The sequence below is a fragment of the Rissa tridactyla genome, chromosome 1 (genome assembly GCF_028500815.1).
Source record: "Rissa tridactyla isolate bRisTri1 chromosome 1, bRisTri1.patW.cur.20221130, whole genome shotgun sequence".
Taxonomy (NCBI): domain Eukaryota; kingdom Metazoa; phylum Chordata; class Aves; order Charadriiformes; family Laridae; genus Rissa; species Rissa tridactyla.
In genome coordinates this window covers 25,081,486-25,109,272 of record NC_071466.1, presented here as the reverse complement: position 1 = coordinate 25,109,272, position 27,787 = coordinate 25,081,486, and the positions used below count along the sequence as shown (strand labels likewise).

At 39.0% G+C, this 27,787-nt stretch overlaps 1 protein-coding gene across 4 annotated transcripts in view; it reads left to right on the top strand.

Annotated features, from left to right (window-relative positions):
* Positions 1-10,071: 10,071 nt before the first annotated feature.
* USP12 (ubiquitin specific peptidase 12) overlaps positions 10,072-27,787 on the top strand; it is a 44,601-nt gene continuing 26,885 nt past the window's right edge. For all 4 annotated transcript variants that reach the window (XR_008466150.1, XM_054199834.1, XM_054199809.1 and 1 more), the window contains exons 1-2: positions 10,072-10,357; positions 22,858-22,938. Coding sequence is in view for 3 of the 4 variants with exons in the window: in XM_054199834.1 (XP_054055809.1) it covers positions 10,310-10,357; positions 22,858-22,938 (129 nt within the window). In the remaining variant the exon portion in view is untranslated. The remainder of the gene's footprint in view (positions 10,358-22,857; positions 22,939-27,787) is intronic.

The window sequence follows — 27,787 nt, the reverse complement described above, 5'->3', positions numbered from 1 at the left end:
TGTAATACCTGATGTAAAGTATCATATATAGGAACGGTTTATTGTAATGGCACTCTAAGTTTGAACGGATGAAATCTCACTGAAACTATATTACAAAACTATTTTTTTGGTGCTAATTCTCAGGTGAGTTTGCTGATGATACCTAATTGTTGGGAGCGGTCAAATCACGGGAGGGCAGGGCTGCTATTGAGAAGGACTGAGACAGGCTGGAGAAATGGGCTGACAGGAACCTTGAAGTTCAGGACAGGCAAACACAAAGTCCTACACTTGGGTTAGAATAGCCCCAGGCAACAGGGCAGGCTGAGGGCTGGCTGTACCGAAAGGGGCTTTGCTGAAAAGGACCTGGGAGTCCTAGCGGAGAAGAGCAATATGCCCTTGCTGCGAAGTCAACGACATCCAGGACTGTATTAGCAAGAGGTTAGCCAGCAGGGCAAGGGATTCTTCCCCTCCACTTGGCACTTGCAAGACCACATCTGGAGTATGCATCCTGTTCTGGGCTCCCCAGGACCCAAAAGACATGGGTGTAACTGGAGCAAGCCCAGTGGAGGGCCACCAAGATGGTCATGGGGCTCAAGCACAAGGACACATGAGAAAAAGCTGAAAGAGCAGGGTTTGGTCAACCGGCAGAGGAGAAGGAAATCTTATCTCTCTCTTCCGCTGTCTCATGGGAGGGTGCAGAGAAGATGGAGACAGACACCTCTCAGGGGTGCACAGTAGAAGGACAAGAGGCAATGGACAGAAGTTAGAGCATGGGAAATTTCTGACTCAAGATAATGAAAACGTTATTAATGTAAAGGTGGTCAAAAACTCAACTGTGTTGCTCAGAGAGATGTAACTTACATCCTTGGAGATATTTAAAACTCAACGCTTCCCTGAGCAACCTGATCTAGCTGGACCTGCTTTGAGCAGAGGATTGGACTAAAGACCTCCATAGGTGCCAGAGGTTGTTTTCAGTCGAGGATTCCAACATCGCAACATCAGGTGCTGTAGTTTACAAAGGCAACATGCATGATGGATGCAACAGCATAAAGTAAAGCTGCAGGTGTAATCATTTTCCATTCTATAAATATCCTATGGCATTGTATTAGCATATTGGTGTCTGAGGTAGCCATTTCTATTTCTCTGTTCTAATCAGAGCCATTAACATCATTGTTTTTAATTGCTTATGAAATGGCAAAGAAGCCTGCTGGAAGGAAAGGGCTATATAAAATACTGTTAATTTTATTTCAAATAGAGGAATGTTTTCTACTTAGTGTTAGCTGAATTCCAGTAAGCACAAATTTAAATTTGACTTCAAACTATGCCAAATGGAATTTGTTTTTTTGTATGAACACATAAAGACAAAGAAGAATGTTTATGATTTTAATAGTGCTAAAAAATGCTCTTTTTAATAATGCACGAAGTAACCAGAGTTATTGCAAACTCTAGTACTGAGCAGATTGTAACAATCTTTCAGTAAACATTATTGTCTTACTCTAGTTCTACCTATCTTCTGGATGCTGAAAGAAAATCCTATCCTGCCTTCGTAGCCTCTTCTCAAAAGAAAGGGAAGGAAGAATCAAATACAGAAACTACAGGAATAAAAAGCACATTGTTCTCTGCATTAAAGCGCTTCATGTGTGATTATAATTCCAATTATATATTCTTTCCTAGGTGCTTTAGCAGACTTTGAATTTGTGGTCGGAAAATGTCAGCCTTCACCGAGTGATTTGCTTTTTGCAGGCCAGCCTCCTTTCCAAAATGGAAAATGGTCTGTAGCTTCTGCAGTCTTACACATACCGGTACCTTAAATGATGAACCTGAGATAGGCCCCATGACAGCACAAGGTACAGGTGCTTTAAAATAGTTATATTTTTTTAAAAAATACATGTGCTTTTATTTTCACCTTGTTTTGAACATTGTCAGTCCTGCCACCACATTTTTCAGTTTTCTAGCTTACTGAGCCAGAAACTTGCTATAACAAGCAAAAGGTGAATTTCTCAAGTAATCTTCATCGCGTGAACTCAGGAACTGTAGTTGCAAGGGAACTATCAAATATCACAAGGCTTGCGATAAAATAATGAGAGTTGGCTACGCTCTGACAACCCCTGTCAATGAGACAACAACAGCTGCTCTGAACAAATACTATAGCCAGAAAAGAACAAATTAATGGTCAATCAAGGGGCAGTGAAATGGAGAATTAACAAAGGATAAACTTGACCAAGCTATGACCAACCAAGGATAAACTAGACCAACTTTCCCATATGTATAATAGGAATAATAGTGCATATTTATGGAGCAGGGTTATTGCTAAGGATCGATTCATTAATATTTGTGAAATGCTGTGGAGTCCTTCACGGAATATGCAAAACGGTAATGTGAGCTAATTAACATATGTGCTGCTCCAAGGCAGCCGCAGCTTAACCAAGGCAGAGAGGCAGTGCAGGTGAAGGGGCAAAACAGGGAAAAACAAATAGAGGGCAAATGGCAAGAAGAAGTGCTGCAGGGGGAGAAGAGGAAATGAAATCGCAGCGGAAATGGAGGGAGGAAATGAGGCCATACAGGACAAAGAGGTGATGCCTGGATTACTGCAGTGTAAAGACACAGGGCACAAATCCATATGAAATTGAGCTTTATTAGTTCTACTGCTCATGCAATAACATGTGGTTGGCTGGTTGTTTTGGGTTTGGGGTTTTTTTGTGGTTTTTTTTTTTTTTTAGAAGAAACTAAGTATAACCAGCAAAAAACAAGTATAACCAGATGGGAGTATTTAACTGACCATCTGCAAGTACAGAGGGGAACTGTGGGTTTTACAGGGTACAAATCTTCCACGAGAAGAAATCAAAATCATTCTACTTCTGTATTGCTGACAAAGAGAGCATTGTTTGCAAACTGATTGCAACATGCACTTGAACAATAGCTTTAGATCAGCAGAAGCACAAAATATTGCTAGCTGTGACATATGTTTCAATTAAAACAAAAATAATTAACCACCCGTTAGTGTCACGAAAAACACAGGCTATTAACAGTAAATGCTCTTTAGCAATTTTATTATCTCCACAAAGCTGTTTCCAGTATTTTTTCTCCTCTTATCGATATTTTTTTCCACTGTGTAGCTATCTGCATGCTGTTTTACGTATTCCTCCTCAGCTTCCTTTATATCTTGGTACTGTAGAGAACTGATTAGTGGGGGAGACTGTAATGATACAAAGACTCTTCACCTGGAGGCTGCCTGTTGTCAAATCGTGTGTCACTGTTGTTATTACATGACAGCTAATCTTGCTTTTGGAGAACTGCTGTGAAGATCACAAAAATACCATCTTGCTGACTGCAGCGGGAAGCTTTGCTTGTTGTTCTGGCAGAGAACACAGAGACTGAAAAAGCATCTTGTACTTCTCACCTCTAGTAATGGGTTTTCCAAGTTAGCGTTAGAGCACTGTCACTGACTCCTAAGGTTTTCATTCCAAGGAGAAACTGGAATTACTGAGACTCTGGTTTCCTTAGTGCTAGTGTCAAGGATCAAAGACATTAATTTTTTAAGAAAAGGTTCTATTATTGAAAATATTTCATTACAATATTAAACCCCCTTATTTCTAAATATACGTGTGGCCCTGTTTCTCCAAAAGATTCTGTTCAGAGCAATGTCAAAAAGCACAGTTATTGTTTTTGTGCCTAGCTTGCGTCCTTTCGTATCAAGATCACTGAGACCCAAACTATACACATTTCTCTTGCACAATACAATGACATCTTTCAAAAGAGTTACGATTTTATAAACGGACTCTTTTTAAGAACTGTAATTTATTTTCAGTTAGAATTCCACCTGCCCTTAGGAGTCTAAAGACTCAAACAGTGATAACAGTTTAGAAATCTACTGTCATTTTCAACACAACTAAACTCTTATATCTTACAGTCTTATTGGACATCTCTCTTAACTTTTCAGATGCTGGTAATCCTTTGTGTAATAACAGGTTAATTGTTTGCCAGCTATATATATATGGCAAGACGCCCAGTATCAGCTGAGCTGTGAAAATGAAAGTATCAAAATATCCCCACATGTGAACTCTGCAAGAAACAAATGTTACCCTCTGCTTAAAAAAAACAACACACAAACCAACAAAACCCAACACCCTTACTGAGGAAAGCTTTGCTCTTCAAAAATGAGTGTAAGGGAAAAATCACCATGAGCAAATATCACCCTGCCAGAGAAATCTCACCTAATTTATTCTGTTTACAGATTTGGTCTAATAATGATTACGTCTCGCATCTCTTTGTAAAATATTCTGAGATTTACTGATAAAAAGTGCTAAGGAATAAAAAAATATTTATCTATTGTACAATTATAGTATCATAATTTTTATAGTTTGTACAGTTTTCTGTGATAATACTTTATTAATGTCTTGCTTATGGTTACAACTAAGACCGACTTTAATCTTTTGAAGCTATGAATAAGATGTTTAACTACTTGCTCAGATCCTCCCATATCCAGTTAGTCTACCGTCACCCCCCTGTCGTGGCTCCCAGAGAGCATGTACAAGTGTTACGAAAATAGTTGTATTTTCTGAAAACGTACCATCAACATAATTTACAAAGATTAATCTACTAATATAGATGTTTAACTACCTGTTAGTCAATACAAGATGGTTTGATATAACAGGTCTTTCCAAATATATTTCCTGTTTGTGTCTTCTGTTCCCCAGAAGGATCCAATTTCACTCACATAATGTATTAAGATTCGCATTCTGTATAATTTGATGCAGCTCCAGGTTTGCTTGGAATTATGAAATTCAAGTTGGGGAAAATTTATTTTATGTCTTACTCTCTATTACCTCATAGCACAAATCCTGAAACACCCATTTCCCATCAATGACAAGGATGGTTAATATATCAAGAGAATGGTGGATGACCTTCACTGGGCTATGTGTCAATAAAAATACAGATGGTGAATTCAGATGGTTTTCTTGCAAGGACCAGACCCCCTGCTATTATGTCTGGATCCAAATTAAAGAGTTTCCAGAACAAGTAAAGAGGTATATATACACAAAGCAACCTGTTCTGACCTCAGATCTGACTCTGCTATGAGCAGGTTGGACTAGAGACCTCCAGGGGTCCCATCCGACCTGAATTATCCTATGGTCCTATTATGCTACGATCTCACAGTCATACTGTATACTAGGTCCAACAACAGATGTGGTATGTCAGCAATAGTCCAACCAGTTGGTGGTTTCACTGGTTAGCAGAGGGGTAACTAGATTCATGGGACCAATTCTGTTGTGAAGCAACATTAATAAAAACCTGACATGCCCCAAACTCAGCAAAACCATCTGTAGCCACAGACAGATGATACAGGCGCAAACATACCTGTACCATGCCGACTCTTCAATTTCTGAAACCAACCTACCCACGCACCCTACAGTAAGCTAGGTGCCTGCCAAACCACAAGATTATGAAATAAGGAGCAGCACAGGATGAGCAGCAGCAGTTTACACTTGTTATATTTTCTCTTTGCTCCTCTGTGTCTGTTTGTGCCTCTGTACATTTGGAGTATAAGTTCTTCAGAAGATAGAATGTGGTTTTCTCTTAACATCTTACGTAGTGACTAAGGAGGTGAAGGGCTCCGGCCTCTGACTTATGTTTCTATGTGTTATGGTAATTTAAATTGTATGTAGTAACAACAACTATATGCTCCAAGAAACTTTCAGGGCGGGGAATTAATTCTATCTGTTCAACTAATGTACTTCTATGAGAAAAGCATCTATTCTTTAACTGAAGCCCTTAGGAGATACTGGATGTGCCATTTCTCTTGGCAATATATTCCAACCATTAATGTCTTCCACTGTTAAAAAATGTGTGTAATTTCTAAGTCAAATTTCTTTGATTTCAGTTTATAGGTATTTTTCTTGTTACGCCTCTCACTGTGCAAGATTAAAGACCACTGTAGCCACCTTCCAGTCTTCTTTTCAATAAGCCAAACAGATTGTGCTCTAAGTCTCTCCATGCAAAGTATTTTCTCCAGCCTCAAGTAATTTCTCAGCATTCTTTTGACACCAAGGACACCAGAGGCTAGTGCAGTATTACCACAAAAATCTCCCCAATGCCATATGTAGAAGGAAAATAACATCTCTTCCTACTTGCCACATCCCTGGTTACGTAGTCAAGGATTCCATTATTTGGTTATACCATAACATTTGAACAGAAATTATTTTTTGCTCTCCTGGCAACTGTCAACTCTTAATTTCTTTTCAGTCACTGTGCTCCACAACACATCCCCTCATCTCTGCAGACATGAACTGATCACTGTATTTTTAAGCAACCCTACTTAATGCCTATATCAAAACATACTGTATCTGAAAGGGATGAATTTATCAAACAATACAGATCTTATGATAACCCCAGCCTGAATTTAATTGCTCATTTAGCCACTCCCTTTCTCTTCACAGCCATCAGTTTTGCTTTCTCATTGCTGAAAATAATAATGCATTTTATTTGTTTTTCTGAGTATTAGGATCCTTGTGCTTTCCTGACAGCTTCCCTGAGCAACTTTACCCTTCAGAGCTGCTGTTCAGTGGATCCCACCTACCAGTTTCCTAAATAAACTGGTCTCTTCTCCTAAAGGCAGGATCTGTAGTCTACTGCTCTCCCTCCTCAGCCCCCACAGGATCACTAACTCCACTCCTCAGTCACTACAGCCCAGGCTTTGATAACCAAGACATTGATTAATGCATCCCCCAGTTCTTCCTTGTTAGTGAAAAGCAGATCCCGCTGCAAATCACCCCTAGTTGGCCCAGCCAGTATCAAGAAGTTTTCCTTGATGTCCTTCAGAAATCTCCTTGACTGCTTGCATTCTGATGTGTGGTGCTTGTAGCAGATGTCAGGCAGGCTGAAATTCCCCCAAAACTCAGCGTCTGTGATCAAGAGACGTCCTTGTTCCTAGGTAAAGTTCTCCTCAGCAGGTTGGCTGGCCAGTTGGCAAAGATGCTCTTGTCGCATTTTGTCAGGTGGATCTTGTCTCTCCCCCATGATACAAGATATAACTGATGTCTTTCCTCGGACAGGGTTAGTTACCATACTGATCTATATGCATTACAGTGACTCTGTAACTGCTTTCAAAGCTCTGTGTCCTCAAGCATACACAAACACACGCACAGTCGTGGTCTACCCACCCTTTTTCCTTAGCTGGTCGAATACTTGGAAGAATTCATTTGTGAATAATTCCAATCACCCCAAGGGGCTTAATGATGACAATTAAGTGGTAATTTCCAATTCTCTTACTCATTGCCTTATATTTTACCTCATTTTAATGGTCAATGGTATAGAAAGTGTTTCTGTATTTCCCTTCATTCTATGTAGCATGAGTTCAGTTTGCTCATAACACAGCACCTCAGTTTACACAGCATTTAAAAAAAGTCTTTCTCTATGTTACTAATTTAGCATCTTCCCAGTTGCTCTGCTTAGTCTCCAGCCACCATTAGCCCACACCTGTCAGATGCACGCCCGCATAGCCATACATCCCCCACTCTATTTGAAATGTGGTCCAATACTCCACAATATCTAATTTTTCCCTTGGAACTACAGAAAGCAGCACTTCACACTAAGTATATTTTGCCTTCTTTCTCTAATTTATGGGTAGGAAGAAACTTCAAGGCAATCTCTGACTTTCCGTCTGAGTGCCTTTCAAGATGCCTGCAGTTTTCTATGGCCTGTACAGTTCCACTTGATGCCATGTAATTGTTTCCAAACTGAATTATCTCCCAGATAATCTTACAAGCTCCTGCAATAGTGCAATTGCTTTTTGTGTTACTGCTTTGGGGAGACAGTATGCTGTCATATTTTCTTCATATCATTTTCTGAAGACTTCGTCCACTCTGTATTGTACAGGGGTATCTCCTGTAGTATGTCTGATTAATACTGTAAGGAACCGTATTACAGATGTATCTTGCAGTGTTGTATTTCAGTAGATGAACTGTTGGATAACTGAAGGTTTGACACTTCTAGCCAGCCAAATATCCGTTCTTGCTTTTTTGCGCATAAATGGCCAATCCACTTCTTTTGTTTCTATGCTTTCTCATTCTCCTGATGCTGTCCTCCCCCATGGTTTCTGTGGCAACAGTTTCTGAATGTAGTCATCCAAGAGGCATTCATTTTCTCAGCTACTATACTTTTGAAACATACACTTCTAGATCACTGGTATTATATAAAATAATTAACTGAGGATACTTCAGGTTGCAATAGAGTTCAGTTATAAGACTTTCTAAAGTCATATTCTTTATGTTTCAGCTGAAGGAAAATTTACTATTTCCATTAATTTAGTTGCTAAAGAGTATTTACTTCTGACGATCATGGAAAGTATCATGATTTAATCTTATAGATACTAAAATATCTTTTTTACAGTGAAAGGATGTGTTTATGATCTAGGCCTTATGTGGATAGACATTATTCTTAATAATAATGCAACTTGATCTGCTAGAAGTTTCCCATATAAGAAAAAAAGATGGGGAGTGCCATTTCTTGTCAAGCATTGGAACGTGCTGCCCAGAGAAGTGGTGGAGTCACCATCCCTGGAGTTATTTAAAAGATGTGTAGATGTGGTGCTGAGAGACATGGTTTAGTGGTGGGCTTGGAACTGTTAGGTTAACAGCTGGACTCAACTATGTTAAAGGTCTTTTCCAACCTAAATGATTCTATATCCTAGCTAGCTTTATGCTTCTTTAATGTGGACAGCAACATCTTGAACGAGTCACCCAGATTTCCATTATAGTTCACAGATGAACAGGCGTATCTAGATAATTCATCTCATTCCCAAGTAGACACCTCAAGTAGTTGATGTGACTGCTCCACTGATCAGCTTTATTTTCCAAGATGTCTGAGGCCGGGGCATGCAAATCCTGGACTCGCGGGAACCAAAGAGCTGGTAATATAGAGACAAAGCAAGAAAAAGAAGAGAGGAATTCATAGGTACATGCCTCCCCATGCCTCTCTTCCTGGGAGGGACCCTAGAGGAACGGCTTTGACAAAACAACCACTGTTCAGATGTCAGAAGTCACTTTGAAGTTAGCTTGGCATTAGAGTGATTAAGCTGATAGAAGGCAAAAGTTTTCTTAGTTCTATTTTTTAATTTGCTTTTATCATTTGGCTACGAGTTATGTCTTTTCCCTCTCCTCACCTCCCCAAGCCACAAGGGAACTCCTTCCCTAGAAGCAGCTCAGCATTTGCATTAAAGAAACATTCACCAACTTCCCCTCCCTGCCCCCAACTCTTCCACTGCCAGCCCCAGCCATTGGATTTCAGCTCTGGGGCCACAGAAGAAAAAAAGAAAAGTAATGCCAGAGCCCTGACGGCAGCTAGAGAGGCCCCTGACACCCACCACCGTGCTCACAGAATGGTTCGGGTTGGAAGGGACCTTAAAGATCATCTAGTTCGTGAAAGGCCATGGGCAGGGACACCTCCCACTAGACCAAGCTGCTCAAAGCCCCATCCAGCCTGGCCTTGAACACTTCCAGGGATGGGGCATCCACAGCTTCTCTGGGCAACCTGTTCCAGTGTCTCACCACCCTCACAGGAAAGAATTTCTTCCTTATATCCAATCTAAATCTCCCCTCTTTCAGTTTAAAACTGTCACTCCTCATCCTATAGCTCCACTCCCTGATAAAGAGTCCCTCCCCATCCCTCCTGTAGGCCCCCTTCAGGTAGTGAAAGGCCACAATAGGGTCTCCTGGGAGCCTTCTCTCATCCAGGCTGAACAGCCCCAACTCTCTCAGCCTGTCCCCACAGCAGAAGTGCTCCAGCCCTCTCATCATCTCCGTGGCCCTCCGCTGGACTCACTCCAACACGTCCATGTCCTCCCTGTGCCGAGGCCTCCAGAGCCGCACACCCCAGTCTAGGCGGGGTCTCCATGTTGTGGCGCGACGACCGGCGTGAGGGGAACGAAGCCGCACCTACCCCGCCCGCTCCGGGCCGCGCACGCGCGTTTGGCGGCGCCGGGGGAGGTGGCAGGAGGGGGCGGAGCCAGCCCCGGAGCGGAGCCGGCCGGGGGGCGGGGGCCGGTGACCCGGCGGCGCTAGGGCCCGGCGGGAGGCGGGGCCGGGCTCGCGCGGGGCCGGCTGGCGCGCGGAGCCAGCGTCGGTGGCACCGGTGGGGAGCCGCGTCCCCGGGCGTTGGGGCTGTTAGAGCCGTTGGGGCCGCGCGCGCCCCGCGGCGGGCGCTGGCGGGGGCGCTGAGGGCCGCCCCCCTCGCCTGCCTTCTTCTGCCTTCCCTTCCCCTCCTACTCCCGCCCGGCCCAGCCCGGCTCCTCTCGGCTCGGCGCTGTGATTGGGCGGAAGATGGCGCTGGGCGGATGGAAATCCTAATGACAGTCTCCAAAATCGCCTCCATCTGTACCATGGTGAGTGAGTGAGGGGCCGGGGCGGCCCTCTCGCGCCCTGCCGGCTCCCCGGGGGTGGGGACGCGGGGCGGTGGACGGGGGCTGTGGGGCGGTGGCCCGGCGGTGGGTGGTGCGGGCGGCGTGGGGACGGGGCGGCGGGGAGGCGTCCCCGGCTGGGGAGCGGGAGCGCGGCCGTGGGCGGGGATCGGCAGCGGAGCCGGGTTAATCGGCTTTGGGAGACTCAGCCTTGGTGCAGACGCTGACGGGACTGGGTTGGGCTGGGGGCGAGGGGGGAATCCCGGCTGTGGAGGGGATAGTGCGTGGGGTTTGAGCGCGGCTTTGCCCCGAAGTGTGCCGAAAGCTGGCAGGGAGAGCTTTAGGACGTTGCCTCCAGTTCGGGGTTGCTTAGTACAGGGGTGGTTTTAGGGCAGGATTTCTAGAAGTGCCCTTCTCTTCCCGATCCACTTCGGAATTGTCCCCAGCTCTCCGAGTACTTTACTCGTGTATTGGGGCTGTAATTGCCTTGACTATTAGCAGGCGGGTGCTCCTCTGGTTACCCGGAAAAGTGTTGGCATCCCGCGTGATCTGGTCAGCCAAGCACGTTCCACCCGGTGGCATGTAATTTGACTTGTTTGCATCGATCCGGGTCCTGATAGGAGGCTTCTTCCAGTGATTGCTTTTTCATTACTCTCTCTCTTGATAAATTGGAGCTATAAGCAGATACACAGGTGTGATAAAGCTCTCGGGTTTTTTTAAAGAGGGGTGAGGAGCTCAGTAGATTCACTGATGGAGGAATGCTGAATTTAAGGAAGGAAATATCCATTAGTCAGTAGAAGTTACTGCTTGTCGTGGAAGAGATGTGTTGGTGGTTTGTAGATGAAGATCTTGCGTTTGTTGTCTTTTGTACGTATTCCACAGCCAAATGAAAATTCCTGTTACCAAATCTGTTTCCACAGGGGAAGGGAAGAGATGGTTAACAGGAAAAATGCACTCTGTCATCTACTTTCTTGATTTGCTGCATTGGGATTATAACATATCATAATGTGAAATAGCGGGAGATGCTTCCATTTTATATTGTTGGAAAATGATTTATGTTTTTTGTAAATCTTGCTGCAAACATCTCAGACATTTCACAGGTGGCTCATGAGAATTTTGAGTAATGTTTTTTCTGATGTGGGAGATCACATCTTTTTGTTTGGACTTGGAGAGTCTGACTTCTTGAATTCATGAGCTGTACGCAAAGATCTTTATATGGCCAAGTGTTGTAGGACATATACCATGTACTTCATGAGTTTTCATTATCTGAAGTAGTTAGATTTCAGGTTAGACTGCTGAGGAGTCAATGTGATTGATCCTTGAGCTAGGACGATCTCATTTTATTGCCATTCTAGCTAACGTGTTTTCACCCACAGTTGACCCACAAGAGGCCTTTGTGTCAGTGTTGGCCTCTTGATTTACGTCCAGTATGGGACCTCACTTTTCTGCTTCTGGACAGCATAGAAGTTGTAGGTCTAGACTGGCTCAGCAGCTAGTTTAACATTATTCTATATGTATGGTTTTTAGAAATTACATTATGTCATTAATGTTGAGGTCAACACCAAACCAGTTTTTTCAACTAAAGATCTTCTTTTGATTAACTAAAGTGTCTATATCCATGAAGCTGAAATTCTGATGGCAATTAGGTATTATCTGTCCAATCATAATCATGTGCACCAAGGTGGATAAACTCCAGGCATAAGGTTTTTCCTGTGCCTTTATGATGCATGAGCTGTGAGATGGGACAGCTAGCATAGGATACCTGCTGTAAAAGTTTTTTCAACACTTAGTAGATAATATAAGATTGTGCTTAAAAATATTTTGGTAAAGATAGTGTGAAGAAGCATGTGGTATTTACTGTGGAGTTGTTTAGAACAATGTGGTTATGGTCAGGCAGATCCTCTTGATTTTAACAAGAGTCATATACTCATGTTTAAGCATAAATGTTTGCAAAAAAAACAAAAAAGGAATATAATTGGTGAGTAATAATACTTTTTTTCCTGGCAATTCTTCTTTATGTCAACCCACTGTTTGATGAACTGCCAGACAACTTCCTAAAAATTCTTACAAGTTTTTCTTGCCTTTCCCTGTGCCTCTTACAAGAACTCTCAGGCTGTTGCTTCTTTTCTTGTGTTTCATTAGTACAAAACCAGCAACAGGCAATTTTTGTCAAGAGACAGTTTGTGCCTACACAAATCTAACAGGCACGTACACTTATAATCTGCAACAGAGCAGTTTGGAACTATCTTGAAGAAGCTCTTCCATCACATTCCTGTGTTTCATGACTTCCTTTTTTATATCCAAATTCAAGTTTTGCTTGTACGACTCACTTATATTTTATGCATCTTATCTTTGTTGTTCAAGCTCTGAATATTAGAAAGCAATATATTACATTTTACAGTACTGTCAGGTAGCGTGGGTACACTGAAGAGTGATTTCCAGTATTTTTAGTTTGTTAGCCACAGTGCCTTTTGAGATGATCTTACGAGAGCACATTCTGTCTACAAAGAGATGGTTCTTTTGTATGCTTCGTTAGTTCTTTGATCCAGTGTTTCTACTAGTGGTGGCAGAGCTCTTCCCGTAGTACTGCCTCCTAGCGTTGCATCCCTTTGAGCTTCCTTGGACTTCTTTGCTCTACATCACCACTCCCGTGGTTCCTTGTGCTGTAGTAAGTCGTAATTACATGGCTGGAGATTGTGGAAAAGCACTGGAAAATACCTTTCCCCTTGAGTGGTTTAGGGTTTAGCCACTGTTCTTGTTGCAAAATGGATGAGGTTAAAAGTGTGTGGTCTTTTTTTTTTTTTTTTTTTAATGTCTTTGCAGTAAAAGTAGAATTTGGTCTTTTACCCTCATCCATGCATTAAACTGCAGACAAAGTCTTACTTGACTGAATTATATGGGGTTTTTATGCATGGCTGAGAAGTGGTAAAGTAACCTGTGCTAACTGCAATGATGATGTGCCCCAAGCTATACTCACCATAAAATAGAGATTGAACCTAGTACTTCTGACTTTTGCTTCTGTTGTCTAGAATTCAGCAAACACTTGCCAGCAGTTGAAAGGTATCAAGTCTTATAGTAGCTGAAGTAAGAAGATAGAAATTATCTTTGTACCATAAAAGCTACAAAAAGCTACAAAGATGACAATTTCAGACATACAGAAGTTGTAATGGTAGTAGTACTTGTTTTTCAGTGTTTCTTCTAGAAACTGGTTGATTATGTTAGCACAACCTGAAAAAGTTTAATGAAATTTAAAAATTATGTTAATCTAGAAGCTGTAGCATTAGACATTAAAATCCTTTCTTCATGTTTCAGGTATTTGTCTATATGTTCCTTTCTCTGTCCGCCAGTTTAACTTCTTATATGCAGGGTCAGTGCCACTGAATGTCTTCAGTGATCCATTCAGCCCCCCAACACTGGCATTGAAAACACAGTTCGTAGCTAGATGTGGCTTGTATGATGTAACAGTGTGTTCTGCATGAGAAGTCAGTGCATATCTTACAATCAAAATTTTTGTTTGTTTTTGAAAGAAGTAAGACTTGTGGAATCATGCTGAATGGCTGGCTGTTGTCCTTTTCCTGCCTGTCCCCTGTCTAAGGGTATTGTCACCAGTATCCTTTTGCCTGTTTCAGTCACATTTGACAAGGGTGAAGAGGTCTCGGAGGTACTTAAATTCAAACAAGAATGTGGGGGGAAAAAAGGTGGCTTATAAGGAACAGACCATGAAAGTGCCCAGCTGAGGGAAGGCTGCAGTGCACCTACCTCAGATGTCATAGCAGAGAGGCACTATAAAAACACTTAATTGCATGAAAATTGTATAACTAACTGTGAGATAGGTATACATACATGGACTTCATTACTGCTTAGGGTATTACTTGTTTACAATAGGGTTTTCAAACCTGATTGTGAAATCTGCACTTCATGTAAATTGATGTTTGCCAGTGTTTGCAGTCAGCCAGAAATGGCTATGATGTACACACTCCTGTTCCTTCTAATTGCACTGTCTCCTCTGAAGCACAAATTATAATACTTAAACGTTAATTGATGATCAGGTTAACAGATTCCACAGGAAAATGTACAGAAGACTCATGCTGGAAGAAGTGAGAATTGAGAGTTACAGCAAGGAAAGAAAAGTTGTGGGAAAACATAGCTTCAAAGTGAGGAGGTGACAGGGAAAAAAAAAAAAAGCAGAGGAGGAGAGGACTAAAGTAGCACAGAGAAAACAGCAGTGTTATGGTGTTCCTCTATCCAGCTGTCTGACTTGCTTATGTAGCAGGGTTGGCAAGAAGGAACATGTGCTATGTCTCAGCCACTGCATTTCAGTCTGGCATCATGACCTGAATCTGCCTTGATCAGTGGACTGGAGTGTTCAGGCACATGTTCTGTTGTGGTGATTCTGTTGCAAGCACATGAAATTTTGGAGAAGTATGTGTTACACAGTTGTGGTAAGAGCTTAAACCACAGTAGGGAGGTTCACTCATCTGTTGGAGTTCTTATCAGGAGAATATTTCATGATAAATATGACACTAAGACCCAAGCATGATTGTAGCATTGATCATAATAATTTTTGTAGATGTAATATGCTACAATATGGTAATAAAAGATGAGCCTGTACATTTGCTCTTTAAAATACTAGGTTTGTGACACTGCTTAGTATGCTAATTAATTTAGACAAATTTGTTTTAAATTTACATCAAAATGTGAATTTGACTGTAATATAAAACAAATGTCAAATATGAGACACGATTTAAAAAATCCTGAAGTTGTCTAGCTGTAAAGCAGTATTTTTACCAGCACAGAGAATTATTTAGTTGGCATATAACTTGGTTGGATAATTTCAATTACATAGATGTTCCTTTTTACCTGTATGTGTACATATATTCATCTTGCAAGTTCTAAGCACGAAGAAACAATGGACTACAAACTTGTGCTCTAGTCTTGCAGACAGAATTCTTAGCTCTGTCAGTGGGAATAACTGATCCTATTACTAGAAAATCTTGAATGCTTAGATGAGTCATTTATATAGTCTTTGTATTTACTTTTTAAACTACTGAAGCAACTAATTTGCATTGAAACTTATAGGAAAGATTCTGTAAAAAAAAAAAAAAGTGGTAAAAGGATGTCTGTCCATTAATTGATATTGTCTACTTTTCTCTTTCAAATTTGTTGAAGGGAAGAGGTGTATAAAAGCCCTGTATAGGGGGGTAACTTTGGCTTTCCTAGCTTAGGAAGCTTGCTAAAGTTAAATGCTTTTAACAAATTATTTTTTTCAGTAAGGTCTACCTGATCTTTCAGTTGAGGGGGAAAAAAATAAATATCTATATCTTTTTGTAGTGTAGGACCAGAGTGGTGTATTAACATAAATAGACCAGAAATGGAAACGATTTTTAATGTTTTTCATAAACTCCAATTCTTTTTATAATCCCATGAAAATGGGAAATTATAAAAGCAACATAGTTCTTTTTATGAAACAGGAATTATGCAGGTTAAAAAAGCATGTGAAACACACCACAGTGTGCAGTTCATCAACAAAAGAGGTTGAGAAAATGTGTCCTTTTTTTCTCTCCCTCTGCATTTTGGGTGATTAGGTAAGTCTGATTTTTCTAAAAGATGAATATAATGTTTATAACTGTACTTTTTAGGCAGTGAAAGATTTCTAAAGTCACCATCATATCCTCTTTTAAATACATCTCACAGACTTCCTGTCTTGTCTGATAGTGTAATTCAACCTTTAACTAAAAGTCTTTGAAGGTAACAGTTTTGATCCTTTGGGACCCCACTTAATAAGTGTCATTATGAGATGTGTTGCACTGATGCTATTGAAAATCCATCTGATCAGAGGAAACTGAAGCAAAGGCACCTGATATCATAAACAGCATTCCCCCAGGAATTTTCTGGAATTATATAGTATAAATACGATTTATCTTGTTTGCAGTATTTTAGGTTTTAGCAGCATGATTTCATTCTGTATTGAGCAGGTAGTAGATAAAGTCCATGTCAAGTCTGGCACCAATTGGGGAAGAATTGTAGAAGTATCATTATGTCTTTTCATGTTTTGAAGATCCATTCTATGAAAAAGACAAGCCCAAAGCCTTAATTCTCCAAGTCTCAGCCTCATAGAATCATAGAATGTGTTGGGTTCGAAAGGATCTTCAAAGGTCATCTAGTCCAACTCCCCTGCAGTAAGCAGGGACATCTTCAACTAGATCAGGTTGCTCAGAGCCTTGTCAAGCCTGGTCTTGATGAGGCTCTGAGCCTCATATGTGAGCGTAACTTATCTTTGACTTCAGTATTCGAAACAAAAGGAAGTATGACTATTATCTAGTTGCTGTGAAGAAAAATAGTTTGTGTTTGCTCAGTGGGGCTCAAAAAGATGGGTGTGGTAGACATACCAAAAGTGAAGAGAAGGTAATTTTGTGCTATGCTGTTGTTCTCCTTACCCAGGCAGAGATGGTTTTGCTTTGTACTAAATAAAAGCCCTTTTGTCTTAGCTGCCCATGATTAGAATGTACAGGACTGTGTCTTAAACTAATTAGTTAAGAAAATAATGCTATTTGTAAGTATTTGAAAAATATGAACAGAAACTATCCAAATATTTCATAGTTAGGTTATCAAGTTGTGTATTACTAATGTGTTTTCTATTGCAAGTAAAAGAACAGCAAGGATTATTGAATCCCACTCAGCATATTCCATTTCTGCTTCCTGGGCTAGAAACAGTATGCATTTCCATTTTGGTTAGCAGTTGAAACACCAGATATAAACTCATTTAATATAGCCATTCTGTTTGTTCTTAATCCTGATTCGTATAAATACATGGAAAAGTATGAATTCACGTGTTCTGGTAAAACATAACTGGAAGAGTAGAATTATGTATTTCTTCTTTAGCAGAAGATTCCATCAGTCACATTGCATTAGTTAGTGTAGGCTATGACATTCTGTATACTTTCACTAGTGGCACAGACGAGGAAGAATCTTCTAATACACGGCAAAAAAAGGTGAAAAAACTAGGAAATGAGTGCTTCTATACTGACATTTATCTTTGCCAATTATAAATAATTAAATTAATTTTAGACTTGTAATGTTTTATTCTTGTTCAGGAAAACATTGCTATTCTTGGTTAGTGAGTTTCCCTTTTACTTGTAATGCCTTTCTGTCACTAGGAAGAATGAAAATTCTGTGTTGTGGGAGGGTTTTTGTTGTTTTTCACTTACCTATAGCTAAGGTCATGTTTGAAAAATTGGGCTTACATATACCTATGCAACATGGCTTAGTTATGTGAGTCACCTTTTATCTTTGTCGTTCCTTGCTTCTTGAGGGAGGTAGAGAGCATTGTAGGGAAGGATCTAGCGTAGTACATGTGTGAAGGGAGAAATGGATTTTCAGAATTTTAACAACAAATTGAAGTCTTGAGATAAGAAATTTCTTTTAAATGTGAAAGTTTTGGTTTTAATCAGGGTATTTACAAGTCAATAAAGCTAGAGGATAAAGCTGCTACAGCAAACTACTGAAAAGATGACCCACGGAGTTATCAACTGATATTTATTCTAGAAAGGGATAGATCAACCTCCCCCTACCCCACCCCAATAAGACTGACACCAGTATAATCTTCAAAGCACATTAGGCTGTTTGTGAATCACGTCTTTCTAAGATAAATGCTCCCTACTAGGGTGGATGATAACAACAAGGTAGGACACTTTAATTGTTTGCCTGCTTGCTGACACGCTTTTAGACAGTATTTTTAATGTATGGTGGCTTTTTTTTTCTTTAGGCAAATGCTGGGTGCATTTTCATTAGTGTTTTAGTTCAGGTAAGGTGTGTGCAGTTCTGAAGAGATTCTCCAAAGCATCCCAATTTACCGTACTTTGGTTTGCATCTGGAGTGGTCTTAGAGCACACAAATTAGATTCCTCTTGGAAGAATCTATGTTGAATCAAGCAACATAGTTCAGCTGCAGCTGGTGTTCTGCCACAGAGCCAGCCTAGAACTAGTCTGTCAAAACCCCTCTGAAACCCAAAGTGTGTATGTCAGATCATAAGCACCAACAGCTTTACAGATTGTCTCCAATTAGTTTATCCATATGTTAGCTGTTAGTGTGTGTCTCAGGAGTGCTAGTTCGACATGTAGCACCACAATAGTGTGACCTCTGAGGCAGTGAGAAAAGGCAATGATAAAAGTGGAACTGGCTTTGAACAGTACTATTGCTTTAGCAAGTGAAAAACTAAACAAACACAAAACCAGATCATAAGTCTGGACTTTATTTATTTTTCTCCCCTTTTCCATTGTAATGTACTGTGTCAGGGTTTTTTTTAGTTTATTTTAGAACTTTGAGGAAATGTGTATCTGTAAAACTTGAAAATCAGGAAAATTCAACTATACTTAATTAAAAGATACTACACTTTCCTCTCCCACTGTGTTTTCTGGGCTTTGATTCCAGTAAACTGAAATGAAACACTCATTTGTTAATGTTAAATGTGTTAATTTATAGAAACCTCGAGCTCTTTTGAAAATAATATTTGAGAAACTTAATTAAAGGCCTTCCATGGTTAACACGTATTCTTATCCCTTCCTTAAGAAATTAGCATCTAAGGAGATCATTGATAAATCCAGTAATATAGCCTTTTTCTTTAACTTGGGTGAGATAAGCAATAAACATTCAACTGATTTTTAACGTGATTAAACTAAGATTAGTCATGATTTATCTCATATCAGTTTGAAGTCAAATATAGGATGAAGTGTATAGTAGTTCAGCTTTATACCTAACTTTTATTATGTGTGAGTCATTGATATGTTAACTTTGTTTCCAGGATCATTTTCAATAACAAGTAAAAGTTCAGCAAATCTTGATTTCATGTTGTGTTCTTGTGTATACACCTCAGTTACCGAACTTTCCACTTTATAAAGCTATATTGCGTTAACTATGACAAATACGTGTTCTGTATGCCTGGATAATTATCTCTGTGCTGGAAGGAGGGTAGTGTAAGGCAGTGTTTGGGGACATATAGGTTTTATACTAATATGATGCAAAAACTGGTAAATGCCAGTACTATTGCAATATGAGCTTTTTTGTACTTCTTTTGTGCCTCCATTTCTTCCCACTTCTGGGAAATGACCTCGTATGCTTCTGCTCAGGAGGGTAGGGAAACTGGAGGTCAGTGTACTGACCAAAGTTGATGATGTTCCTTTCTGTCCCCTGCACAATGTCAAAGCCAAGTTGCTGTGTGGGGACTGAGCACCTATTTTATGAGTTGTTCAGAAAGCCCCCAAAAAATTTTGGGATCTTCCACATTCCAGTTAAGTGGCGAAGGAAGAAATTCTATACTCTGCAGCATACATCACAGACTGAAATCTCCCAAGTCTAGATCCCAAGTCCTGTAAGTCCATCTTGGCTGATGAAAAGAGATAGACTCCACTACTGCCTTAAACCTCTGCTGTCTTGTTGTCCAGAAGATCATATGGTACCATGATAATTGGTGGTGTCAGCAGTGCTTTCTCTCTGCATCTGTATTTGCATAATTGGAGAGTCAGCTGGGACTGTGTACTTCAATGCTGAATGGGAAACGTTTTATAGTGAGGGATAGTTAGGTTTTAAAATAGCTTTTACGGGTCAGATGTGAACATGCATTTCCAGCCTCTGTTGTATACTATGTTTTTGCTCTCTGCAACCAGCACACTGTGCACAGTATAAATGATTACTTTAGGGGCAGGAATAACATCCTTTATGACAGACAAAGAGAGAGCTGTAGAGGAAAGTCTAAGTAGCTTGAGGGTTTTTATCTTGGTGTAAAACATCCATGTTGGTTTGTAGTAATAAAACATTCATAAATAACTGCATTCAAACATAGGTAATGCCCTGCTTTGAAATCATGTGAAAGTCTAAGCCTTGAATGAAACAGCCTTGAATAATCAGAAAACCAAAACAATATTGGAGTATCTTAGCGGGTCTGTCTCATTGCCGAGTCAGGATCTTTATTGTGCTGGAAAACCAAATGCAGCGTAGAAGTCTTTACAAAACAGAAACATCAAAGTTTGTACCATAATATTCTTCCTTCCAAAGATAGAATAAAGCAGCTACTCCACCGTAGCTTAGAAAAGAGAAAGAATTTCCTAAAAGTCTGCTCTTGAATTTATTTATTTTTAAAGAAGTAGAGATTTTAACAATAGGATAAAAAGGCCTCCACAGTTCCTTTTTTACATAGTTTATTTGTAAATAATATCCACCTTGTCAGAGTTCATGGGTATATTTTAATAAGGCTGCAAATTAAATATTCAGAAGTTGTGGAGTGCGTTAAATGAGGTTTTGTACCCCTTTTCCTTACCACCGACATCACCTTTTGAGAACAGCTGCTGAAGTAGTAAGCCCTGCAGCCAAATCCCCAGTAAAGGAGAGGCTTTATCGTACTGGAAAATTGCAGGGGATATGGCCGATGAAAAAGCAGCTCGGGCCGTGTTGTGAATGGAGCAGAGCGGTACTGTCGCAAGTGTGGAGTTACAATATCTTTTGCTCTTGTTAACCTCCTCATGGGCCTTTGACCACGTGTATCCAGTTTCAGAACTACTAAGCTAGATTGTGTAATCGTACTTAAGTTCTGCAGTACCACAGTCACGTCATGAGATACCACGTAACAGAGTTTCATTTTAATTTTATACATTTTGAAACAGTCCTGATTTTAATTCTGTCTCCCTCCCCCGTCTGTAATTAATCTGTGAAATCCTGCGTACTGTTTTTAATGCAATTTTTAATTTTTATTTAATTTTATTGTTGTAATGTCCGGAGCTATTTGCTACATCTTTGGTGTAAAGAAACAACTTCTTGGGAAGGAGTTGCATCAGTTTTTAAGATTCTTTCCTGTATACTATGTGCTATTTTAGCTTCAGTTAAGCCTGATTTTAGACTGGAATATTTATGCTCATGTATTAGTTGATAGAGGAGATATGTATATATAAAGCAATCAGTGTAAGAGCTCATAGAAACAAGCTAGTTTTATTTGTTCTCTGAATTTTCCAGTGTAGAGGTTTTTCTGTCTCTAAATAAAAAGCCTCTCTTTCTTTTGAAGCTCAATGTTTATTGCACCATTTCATTCAACAGTCATTGGTTGGAAGCACAGAGTAACAAAAGTTACCTTCTCTGACTTATTTTTGAGGATCAGACACAACAGATTTGTTGGGCAAAGGCTGCAGCGTTTGTAATGCACACCAACACTAGCTGTACTGTGCTGTTTTTTAATATTACAAAGTTCAAAGTATTTAACAAAGCACTTTGAACATTTTATATTTTCAGTGTAAGGCAGACAGACCAATCTCTTTGCTTCTTACAAACAATCAGCATTTCTTAACCTTTTCTGAAATGTGCTACACAGTATGAGAATCACACTTGTTAAGAGGAGCTCACCATTTGGCCTTGTATCACCTGCTTTGCAATACTGTATTAATGCAATTGTTATTAAAGAAGATCTGCTCTGAAAATAGTAAATACAATACATCAAAACAGTGTAATTGCATGAAAACACATGAAAATTATATAACTTTGAGGTGGTTTTGAACAGAATGAATTTGGAAACATATCTCTAAGGTATTTTGGATTTTGTTGGAATAATTTTCTGGTGGTAAAGGAGTGTTAGGTTCTTTATTATAAGTATCTAAGTATTAAGTTATGGCACAGAAGACTTGCTGTCTGCTCTAAGACCTGTGTGTAATGATTTTTGTGGACATTCTAAGCATCCTGAGAGTGCAAATCTAACAGAGAGCTCAAAGGACCAATTTTTCTGCATTCATGGCTAATATTATCCTGCCTACAAGCTTGTCTTGACATTAAGCAATAGAGTAACAGAACAACTTTGTTTAATTTGCCATGTACAATTGTTGAGCTGGGTCACAAACTCCACTTTCTTCCCCCCCTCCAAAGTACAGACAGGAACGTGTTTCATCTGTTTTCAATATTTAGTATCATTTATTTTTGTTTTCCTCCCTCCTGACTAGAGAGCTTCAGTGAGGGAGAGCTGAAGATACTGGTTTGGTGTTAGCAAGGTCTGTAGTTGTGAGCAGGGTTTTGTTGATTGGTTTTGGTGTTTGTTCTGTTGGTTTCGTTCTCTTCCCCCCCACATAAATCAAAATAAACCAAAAAGTGTTTGTTTGGCAACTAAAACATTTGCCTGAGCTAAATGGACAGTATGCAAATCTAAGAATTAGGATTGAAATATGATGTGAAAAGCATTACTGTGTCTCAGTACCAATGATACAAAACATAGCTCATTCTTGAACAACAGCTCTTTGCCCCAGATGTCTGCTGTGGCCAGACTTATACTTGTGACTGTGTTTTAGATGCCTCTGACGTGTATAAGCTGCCACCTATGGCTTCAGTTACTGATTTTACAATTTTCAGGGACAAGTCATTTATCCTTGCCAAAAAGCTTTACTTCTTTTTCTCAACTAGTTAAATTCACTGTCTGCATAGTTGCCACACTAATATTTTACTGATTTTGATTTTTCTAGGGCGCCAATGCCTCAGCTTTGGAGAAAGAGATTGGTCCGGAACAATTTCCAGTCAATGAGCACTATTTTGGTTTGGTTAATGTAAGTTTCAGTCCGTAACTACATTGCTTTGAAATGCCACAAGTGTATTTGTTAAATTATAAGACTGCAACGGAGTACATAAATATTTTGCTGAAAGATGTAGTAATTGAATATGTATACTTCTTGAAATGTGTTTCAATATTCAGTGTATCCGTTGATACATGCTACTGAAATAATTGTTGAAATTGGACTGTGTTTTTAATACTTTATTTCATTTTACTAATTGTAGGGTATTTTTAAATCACTTTCTTGCTATTAAAATGTATAAGTCTTTTGAAAAAGCTGTTTAAAATGTGTAGCTTGTAGTTCATAATAAGTGAATAAATACAGTAAAAGAAAAAAATGTGTGAAAGACTGTCGATGATATGAAGTGTTCGCATCTGATATTTGTATTAAGATTTAAAAAAAATCCTGAGCCCGAAGGGGAAAGCAATCGTGGAAAAAACATACTGAATTGTTCAACTCAATCATTAGTTTTAAGGAATAATTTGCATATAATTTCTGGTATTACCCATGAAAAGTATATCTTGTTAGAAATTGCATTATTCTGTCTAAAATGAAACATTAAATGATTTTCCGTATTGGGGCTTCAGAAAGTACATATTTAAACCAAGCTGATTTAACAAGAGCTATCATCTTCCTTTTCTTAATGAAACTAATTACTTCTAATGCTTTCCTGCTACTATAACATATGTCTCATCCTCTAGGTGCATAGCACTGACATGGTTCAGGAGTCTGCAATCCCAGTATGAGCTATGCAGTCACTAAACACTCTTGCTGATAAGCTAATTTACATGCATCTCAAATGCTATTAGTAATTTTTTCCTTTGTCATGAAAGCTGAAATACCTTCAAAATCATGTGTTGTTTCTCTGAAAAGAGCAAATACAGTAGTTTGTTAATACTCATTGTTAGTTCTATAGCAGAGTTTAGGCTTTCCATCAAAGCTGCTGTTATAGTTTTTTCAAAACTGTTATTCTGTTGACAGATAACTTGTTTTCGTAATTTCTTGTCCAAGTCCAGAGAGGATTTGCTCATATCTCAAAATAGAATGAATATTGTTGCAGTGTTTATTTTCTATGTACAAAATCTATTAAGGGTAACTTGTGCCTAAAATACTGGTTGATATAACTGCTGCCTCACTGTCCCTTTTTGAATGTATCCCCTGTTTTTGGCATTAAAATGCTTCTTCTAGAGAGAGGAAGAAAAACACAAAAGAAATACTTGAAAACTTGCAACATCTTTACAGTAATCTTAAACAATCAAATGTCTAAGTTTTTTTCTCAAGAGACTGGCACTTCTAAAAGCTTGTACTATAGACTATGGCAATGTGCAAAAAGCTTATGTTGTCTTGGCCTTGTCTTTTTATAACACTGGCATTTTTTTTTCAGCAGTGGCTTAGCTTAAGTCTTTGTCTTCCTCCTTTTCTAATGTAACACAAACTCTTGTTAAAGTGACATAAATATTCATACAATAAACAAACTAATGCAGATCAACCTGCAGATCACATATTAGAGAGAAATTCCAATCCTCTAAATTAACAATTAATTTCAAATTTTAAACTGAGGGTAAATATATGGTACTAACCACTTTGACATTTTTAACGTCTTCAAATATGAGGCTTCTTGCTCAGATTAGCCCAAAATATAGGGAAAATAAAGTTTAAAAAAATAAAAAAAATTCAGTATGAAGTGGCCCAAGCTTTTGGAATATCCAGAATGGTACTCTGGCTCCCCTTTCCTACTTGCCGTGTATTTGGAGAAAGAAACGTTGAACACAAAATGTGTTCTTGTTAATAATTAAACTTGTCCAGGAGTGGGTTATTATTTTCCACTAATGTTTTTCTTTGTTGACATTTAATAGGACTGAATATTTATATTATGAGCATATTAATGAGCTCAGGTCATCAAAACCTGCATTTACATTTCATTACAAAATCTGTTCTATTTTATGTACTTTATTCAATAGAAAAGACCAGTCTTTTAGCCTATACAGTGTATCTGTTATAACTGTAGTTGTATACATGTATTACATTAAGACTTAACAGTAAAATTGTATTGTACACCTAAGTTTTACATATTTTGTACCCTTAAGAAAAGTTTTGATAAAAGACAATCTTCCTAATATATAATGAATGTCAACACATTCTGGCTTTCTGTAGTCCAGAGGGAGTAGGCAATTTGAGGAGAGAACTGTCTTTAAGTCATTGTCCTCAACCATACACATAAGAGGGAGGCAACTAAGATATCTCTTAACTTTCTGTGTAGTACAGGAATGTTGCTTATTTTAGCTTCAAACAATAAAGTTTTATGGACCAAACTTCTTTGAATTGTAACAAATTGTGAAGTGGGATTCTGTTACACCTACGGCACATTGGTGCTGTGTTTTTCACGTACGGTGGCTGGCTAAGGAAATTCAGTCATATTGTTGCTTGGATGGTTATCAGATCCATTATACAGATTGTGTTTACTAACACAGTATGAATATGCCATAAATGTGTAATAAGCTTGCAGAATTTAAATCTACCTGGAAACGGAAAGGTAGTGACATCTTCATTAGCAAACTATGGCCAATGGCCATTCAGAAAGAATAACTGAGCTAATGATAATTAAAAGAAATATTAGTTAATTAGATAATAAAGATTTCTATCTTTAGCGATAGAAATCACAGTGAAGATAGAAATCATAGTGAAGTGATAGAAATCACAATTTATGCCTTCATTGATTTCTGTAATTGTTTTATAGCAATTACAAGAAGTGAAGCTCTTAGAGTTCGTTAACATTTACTGCTAAATTTTTCTAATTTGTTTATCGATTTTGTTTGTCCTAACTATGTCCAGAGTAATGGAAAAAATGGAGGTAATGTGGAAATCAATAGCTCTCTGCCAGTTGTGTGATAGCTAGCCATTTGAGATGTCTGGAATGCAGGACAGAATTTCAGATAAAGATGACAATTTTGAAAGAGAGATCTGTCAATTGTAAACGTAGTGTTTATCTAGAGGTAGTGTAAAAGAAGAGAAGGCGGAAACACTGTCTCATCTCTTCAGCTTTGTGGCAGAATCTAGGGATTATTCAGAGGATGCGCTAATAGAACAATTTGAGAGGTAAAAGAAGAATTAAGAAAGGGCAATTATGGGAAGCATATGGAAGACCAGATGGTTGATGGGATGTTTGATTCTGTCAGACTAAATGGAAAATTCAGCTTACTCTTGAAGGAACAATACCATTCACTAAATCAGCAGGAAATATTCAAGATACATGATAAGATGAAAATGTTATTAGTATGATGTCCCATGCACATGGACAATCAGGAACATCCCAGTCTCCCTGTCATTCTTTCCCTCTACGGCGCAGTAACGCAAACTATTCAAATCAACGTGCTTCACAAGTTAAATCAATGATTTTATCCAATAAATTTGAAATAATTAACATTTTTAATCTCATAAGAGCTACTCTGGTACCTCTTCATCGGTTTACCAGACTTCTAGAGCAGAAAGTTTGCTTATTCAGTCTCTTGCAATGGGTGTGTGTTTTGGAGAAATCCTATTTACTGATGTGGCCCATTGCAACAAATAAAGTTGTCAGAGCTGCCAGTGCATCAGAGCTGGGAGGAATCCTAGTGCTGCACAAAGACAGTGTTTTAAGCAGATCTAAGTTCTTTTAGACCTCTTGTTCATTTTTGTAGGTCTGTGTGGTTCAACATCAAAGGTTCTTCCCAGTTGTATGCTGCATCTCAAGAGTAAACTATAAGGCTATAAGGCTTAGTGAGTGTGTGGTGGTTTTGTTGCAACTTTCCTGACTGTGTCGTTTATTTTTTTTTTATTTCCACACAGGTTTGGGTGTTGTTTGGGAATTTAAAAAAAAAAAAAGAGGGGTGTGCAGTGTTTTTGTGAAAATAAATAATCTGATTTCTCAGAATTTAGAACAGAAGAACAATATAAACTGAAAAAAGAGAAAATTTGTTTTTTTACTTTTCTTAAATATGCACATCTTAAGGTGGTCCGCACAGAAACAAGGAGGCAAGCAATAAACCCGTTGAAAACATGAGTTAAAATAACTCTGCTGTATATAGTCTCTATTACATCTCTCTGAACGAGATAGAGGAGTTTCACTATTCTGTACAGGCTGACAGTTTAAGATACAAAATTACAATGATGGTCTTTATTATAGTTTTCTACTGTGCTTCTGAGGCAGTGCTAACTGTAAAGTGAGGGGACAAGGAAGGTGTCTGTTGGCCAGGTTAGCAGGAGAGCAGAGTATTGAAGAAGCAGAATTTGAAAGCAAAGAATAGGCGTTCAGTAGGTGGCGGGAGGATGGGGAGACTGGAGCACGGTCTTGGGTGTTTTCTAAATGGGGGGTGTGCTTTTGTATTGGAGTCAAAGCTGAGAAGTAAAGTAATAATGGTGGTAAGACCAGCGTTTTTTCATGTAGCAAATTCCCTATTTACTTAGTCTGGAAACCTCCCCACCTTTTCCCCCTTGTTTTTTAGTAGAGGTACCATTATAATTTTTTGATGATTGGAAGCTTTTATTTTGAAAAGATTTTAGGTTTTGAAGCAATGAAGACTGATGCTTTAAGTATAAAACAAATGTGAACTAATTAAATTTTCTTCAGGAGTTTGTTTTCAAACAGTCTTCTGTTGCCTACTGTCTTTCTGAATTTTGTTGAGGAAAACCTTTTATGAACTTAATCTGCTTGCTTTTATTTCCTACCCACAGGCATGTAGGTTAACATACATTCATATTAAATTAATCTGAATTTTGTTCAGTGTTCTGAGTTCTCTGTTGCTTTATATTTTGGTTGTCTCTCACTGCATGTTTGCCATTCTAATTAATTTATCATCAGATTGTT